The 5,985-nt window shown below is 41.5% G+C and overlaps 1 protein-coding gene across 7 annotated transcripts in view; it reads left to right on the top strand.

Moving 5' to 3' along the window:
• LOC105503750 (dehydrogenase/reductase SDR family member 4) overlaps positions 1-5,985 on the top strand; it is a 16,173-nt gene that overhangs the window by 4,583 nt on the left and 5,605 nt on the right. For 4 of the 7 annotated variants that reach the window (XM_011930816.1, XM_011930814.1, XM_011930817.1 and 1 more), the window contains exon 3: positions 2,574-2,675. The exons of the other annotated variants lie outside the window; for them this stretch is intronic. In XM_011930816.1, coding sequence (XP_011786206.1) covers positions 2,574-2,675 — 102 coding nt within the window. The remainder of the gene's footprint in view (positions 1-2,573; positions 2,676-5,985) is intronic. 7 annotated transcript variants of the gene reach the window in all.

Genomic DNA, 5,985 nt, shown 5'->3' with positions numbered 1-5,985 from the left:
ATTGCCACATGTTACCCTGCAATGAGAAAAGCCACTGCCCTGAGAATGGTTACTACCCAGTGGCCTCCTCATCTGCACCACAAAGCTTCTAAGTGTGTGGTAAGCGGAAACCAGAGTAGCTGCCTATCTGCTTGATTATATTTTTTTCTTAAAAATGTATAACTATCAGAACACAGAGCAAACACCTCCTAACCGCTTTAGTGTAGTGATCACACAGTTTAGAACAAGACTTAGAAGACTTTTTTTTTCCAGAGACAGGGCCTCACTGTGTTTCCCAGGCTGGAGTGCAGTGGCATGATCATAGCTCACTGTAACCTGCAACTCCTGAAGTCAAGCAATCCTGCCCAATCAGCCTCCCAAGTGGCTAAGACTATAGGCATGCACCACCACACCAGTTCATTTTTTAAATTTGTTGTAGAGTTGGGACTGTATTGCCCAGGCTGTTTTGAACTCCTGCCCTCTAGCAATCCTCCATACTGGGCCTACCAAAGTACTAGGATTATAGGTGTGAGCCACCACACCCAGCCTCATTCATCTTTTATGGTCTGCTATCTCTGTTCAATCAAAACCCAGCCTCCTCCCATCTCTGTGCTGACAGACCTGGAAGGAGAGGGGCATGAGGTATACAGCAGAGTAGAAAATGTCTCCAGCTGATTCTAGAGCAATCCACTGTCTTCTCCCAGCTCGAACACACGTGTACTCGGCACAGCGCACATCACTTACTTACTCTGCACCTCCCTAGTAACAAGTCCATTGGTGAGACTTATACAGAGCCAAGGCAGGTGTCTGGGCTTTATGCCAGGATACCAAAATTTAAAGGGTGCAGGAAAGTATTAATACTTGTTTCAAAAGATTATATGACTGTAAATTTTATTAGATTTACATTTGACAGCCCAGGCATTCCTTCAACCGTCTAGAAACAACTGAGCCTAAAAGTTGGTTAACAAGAATAATTAGTTAAAATGGAAAGCTAGCAGATGGTGTACATTATTAGTAACACCCCTCTGTGTGCCAGATCTGAAGCACAAAGTTGACCAAGGGCCCATGTACTGCTACTTGCCCAAGGCATCAAAATTGCCAGTTCTGGGCAAATGCAAAGTCTGGTTTCAAGGTGGCTTTGTACTGAAAACTCTTGTTGGCAGATTCTGCTTGGCCATTCATTACTCTAGCACATGCCTCACTACCTACTTATAACATATTAAGGAGGTGAGATGTTGCCTTTCTTGGCTTTCTCAGTTTAAATGTCAGTTTCTGCCTTGAATCTTTCATGCCTTCAGGTCAAAAGAGAGAGACAGAGACAGGGAAAGTGACATCATAACCAAATATGGAATTGCTTTAAATTCAGGCTGGTATCTTCTCCCACCATGGCTCTCCTGGGCAGTCAGTTTCCTAAATGACCCCAACTCGCTTTCAGAGGGCTCTTATGAATTAGCGGTGTGCTACAGAATGGGAGACTGACCTCAGTTCTTCCACTGCTAACTAGCTTTGGGCCCTGAGCAAATCACTTTCCCAAACACAGAATAAGCAGGCCTCCTGTTCTTAGCTAGCTTCAGTGTGTCACTACTGAACTATATGATCTTGAGAAAATTCCTTGAACCTGTTTCATCATCTCCACCTTAAGGACATTGGAACAGATGATCTCAAAGGCCCCTCCAGGGTAACTTTCTTCAGCTCTATTTAAGCCAGTTTTTCCATTTAGATAAGTGGGGACAGATTGACTTTGAGATAAGGGTAACTTATTCAAGGAGAACTGGACAGTAAGCACTTGGAGAAATGGGGGTGGAACTCACTGTGAAAGGAAGAAGAGGGGCCTAGAAATAGATATTGAGATGAGACTTGAAATCATGAGAATGAAGGAGCATCCCAAAGGGCAAGTGTAAAGAAAAGAGCAAAGGGTCAGAGACAGCCTTAGAAGAATAGGAGGTAGGAAGAAAAGACTGCAAAAAAAAATAAGACCAACTTCCTGGTGGCTCATGCCTGTAACACTTTTGGATACTGAGGCAGGTGGATGGCTTGAGCTCAGGAGTTCCAGACGGCAACAGGGCAAGACCCTGTCTCTACAAAAAATACAAAAATTGGCGGGATGTGGTGGCAAGTACTTGTACTCCCGACTACTTTGGGGACTGAGGCAAGAGGATGGCTTGAACCCAGTAGGTCAAGGCTGTGGTGAGCTGAGATCATGCCACTGTACTCCAGCCTGGGTGACAGAGCAAGACTACATCTAAAAAAGAAAGAAGGAAGCCAACCTTAAATGGTTAGCAGTAGATCTTAGGGTAGTTTTCAAAAAAAAGATGTTTTAAGAAACGGAACTTATTTTGACGATAGTTCCTAAGAAGGAAGGTTTTGTTGTCATTGTTTTGTTGTTGCTAATATAAAGATAAGGTCTCGCTATGTGGCTCAGGCTTCTCTCAAACTCCTCAACTCAAGTGATCCTCCCACCTTGGCTCCCAAAGTGCCATGATTACAGGCATGAGCCACAGGGAATAGCTCAAAAGGAAGTTTTTATCAACATGGGTAAATGCACCTCCCTTACTTACTGCAGCCCTGGTCAAGACCTCACCCCCTCTCTCTAGGCTGTGAAGCTTCATGGAGGTATCGATATCCTAGTCTCCAATGCTGCTGTCAACCCTTTCTTTGGAAGCCTAATGGATATCACCGAGGAGGTGTGGGACAAGGTGAGAGGGGATTAAATCAGCAGGGGGCGGACCTCAGAACACATTCGGTACAAACTCTATCTGCTTTTAGAATGTGTTTGTCAAGGGCAGTGTAAATGTGAGGACTCTTTGCATGTATCACACACGTGGAGCACACCTGGTAAAGGGCGGGTGGGGGTAGCTCTATCCCTGCCCTTCCTATTCGTTTCTGCTACTCCTAGTTCTGACTGCTTGTATTTGCTCTTCACTAGCTGTAGTCTGCTCCCCTCCCCAGGCTTCTTCCCCGGTATGCTCCTCTGCCTGGCTGATTTCCAACAGAGACATAGCAGCTAATATGCCAACAACTACGACACTTAAATTTACACACCCACCTGTCCCCTTTTCAGCTGACAAAAAGTAATCTTTTTTATTAGTTGGGAAATATTAAATGCTGCTAGTTATTTAAAATACTGATTTTGGTGAAATGACCAGTTGCCCCTTTATAACATATATCCTTTAAAAAAATAAAAATAAAAACTGGTATTATTTTCTTCTTAGCTGCAATGTCAAGAAAATCTGAGATCCAGATGTCTAAATTCAAGTGGTAGAACATTGGGTTTTATGTGAAAATGTATAATTACATTATATTCATAATATATTTCACACATATTTAATTACAAAGTTTTAATTAAAATATTTGTTTTTGTTTATTAAGGTTAATATTCCCACATGATTTGGAAATGCTAATTTTTTATGATTTCCCATGGTTTTGCTTTTTACTCTGATGCTGTATTAGTCTGTTCTGTGTTGCTATAAAGGAATACCTGAGCTGGGCAATTTATAAAGAAAAGAAGTTTGTTTTGGCTTACGATACTGCAGACTGTACAAGAAGCATGGTGCCAGTATCTGCTTCTGATGAGGCCTCAGGAAGCTTACAATCATGGCAGAAGGAAAAAGGGAGCAGGGTGCTACATGGCAAGAGAGGATGCAAGAGAGAGAAACCAGTCTGTTTTAAACAACTAGTCCTGGCATGAACTAATAGAGTGAGAACTCACTCATTGCCACAGGGAGGGCACCAAGCCATTCATAAGGGATCCACCCCCATGACCCAAACACCTCACACCAGGTCCCACCTTGAACACAGGTGATCATATTTCAACATGAGACTTAGAGGGCACAAACATACCAACTATATCAGATATCATCAAAAATTTCTCAACACTAAAGTATCAGGTTGCAAAAATACTACGATTTTTACCAGTGTTTCATACACATAAAGACCAAAGTGCCAAAATGTTCTTCAGTGAGCTAGTTTTTGATTCTAGTTTGAGTTAGTTTGAGCGAAGCCTGGGCAACACAGGGGGACCTTTTCTCTATATTAAAAACAACAATGACAACAAAACCTTCCTTCTTAGGAACTATCATCAAAATGACTTCTCTTTCTTAAACCATCTTTTCTTCAAAACTACCCAAAGATTTGTTGCTAACCATTTAAGGTTGGCTTCTTTCTTTCTTTTTTTAGACAGTCTTGCCCTGTCTTTTTTCCCTCTTTCTTTTTTTCTTTTTTTTTTTTTTTCTTTTTTCCTCGCTGTGTCACTGAGGCTGGAATGCTGTGGTGCGATCTCAGCTCACTGCAACCTCTGCTTCCCAGGTTCAAGCGATTCTTGTGCCTCAGCCTCTGAAGTACCCAGGACTACAGGCATGTGCCACCACACCACGTTAATTTTTTGTATTTTTATTAGAGATGGGGTTTCACTGTGTTGCCCAGGCTGGTCTCAAATTCCTGACCTCAACAGATGCCCCCAACTTGGCCTCCCAAACTATTGGGATTACAGGCATGAGCCACCACACCCAGCCAGATTCTGATAGTCTTTAAAATAGAGGAACATCATTCATGAACAGTCTGAATAGAGACCATATAAAAGTCAGTTTTGAACTAAGTACAGGCACACCTCGGAGATATTGTGGGTCTGGTTCCAGGCCACTGCACAATAGATTCAGTATTATAATAAAGCAAGTCACATGAATTTTTTGGTTTCCCAGTGCATATAAAAGTTACGTTTACACTATAATGGTCATCTAATGGTAGTCTATTAAATGAGCACTAGTATTATGTCTTAAAAAATATATATGTATCTTAATTTTAAAATACTTTGTTGCTAAAAAATGCTAACAATCATCTGAAACTTTAGAAGTTGTAATCTTTTTGCTGGTGGAGCGTCTTGCCTCACCATTGATGGTGGCTGACTTAGGGTGGTGTTGCTGAAGGCTGGGGTTGCTATGGCAATTTCTTCAAATAAGCCTGCTGGCTTATTTGTGAAGTTTGCCACATCAGTTGATTCTTCCTTTCACAAAAGATTTCTCTGTAGCATGCAATGCTGTTTCATAGCATTTACCCACAGTAGAACTTCTTTCAAAATTGGAGTCAATCCTATCAAACTCTGCCACTGCTTAGTCAACTAAGTTCATGTAATATTCTAAATCCCATGTTGTGATTTCAACAATATTCATGGCATCTTCACCAGAAACAGATTCCATCCCAAGAAACCATTTTCTTTGCTTATCCATAAGAAGCAACACCTCAGCCATTTACATTTTGTCGTGAGATTGCAGCAATTTAGTCCCATCTTCAGACTCTACTTCTGGATCTCTTGCTATTTCCGCCACATCTACAGTTCCTTCCTCTGATGCAGTCTTGAACCCCTCCACGTCATCCATGAGGGTTGGAATCAACTTATTCCAGACTCCTGTTAATGTAGATATTTTGACCTCCTCCCATGAATCACAAATATTCTTAATGGCATCTAGAATGGTGAATCCTTTTCAGAAGGTTTTCAGTTAACTTTGCCGATATCCATCAGAGGAATCACTATCTATGGCAGCTATAGACTTAAAAAATGTACGTCTTAAATAATAAGTCTTGCAAGTTAGAATTACCCCCTGATCCATGGGCTGCAGAATGGATGTTGTGTTAGCAGGCATGAGAACAACATTAATCTCCTTGTACATGTCCATCAGAGCTTTTGACTGAACAGGTGCACTGTCAAGGAGCAGTAATAGTTTGAAAGGAATATTTTTTTCTGAGCAGTACCTATCAACAGTGAGCTTAAAATATTCAGTAAACCATGCTATAAACTGTGTACTGTTATTCAGGCTTTGTTTTCCATTTATAGATCATGGACAGAGTAGATTTAGCATAAATCTTGAGAGCCATAGAATTTTCAGAATGGTAAATGAGCATTGGCTTCAACTTAAAGTCACTGGCTGCATTAGACCCCAACAAGAGAATAAGCCTGTCCTTTGAAGTTTTGAAGCCAGGCGTGACTTCTCCTCTCTAGCTATTAAAGCCCTA

This window comes from Colobus angolensis, unplaced genomic scaffold, assembly GCF_000951035.1.
Source record: "Colobus angolensis palliatus isolate OR3802 unplaced genomic scaffold, Cang.pa_1.0 Scaffold88, whole genome shotgun sequence".
Taxonomy (NCBI): Eukaryota; Metazoa; Chordata; class Mammalia; order Primates; family Cercopithecidae; genus Colobus; species Colobus angolensis.
Note: the sequence above shows the minus strand (reverse complement) of the source record. Positions and strands in the feature narration are given on the sequence as shown.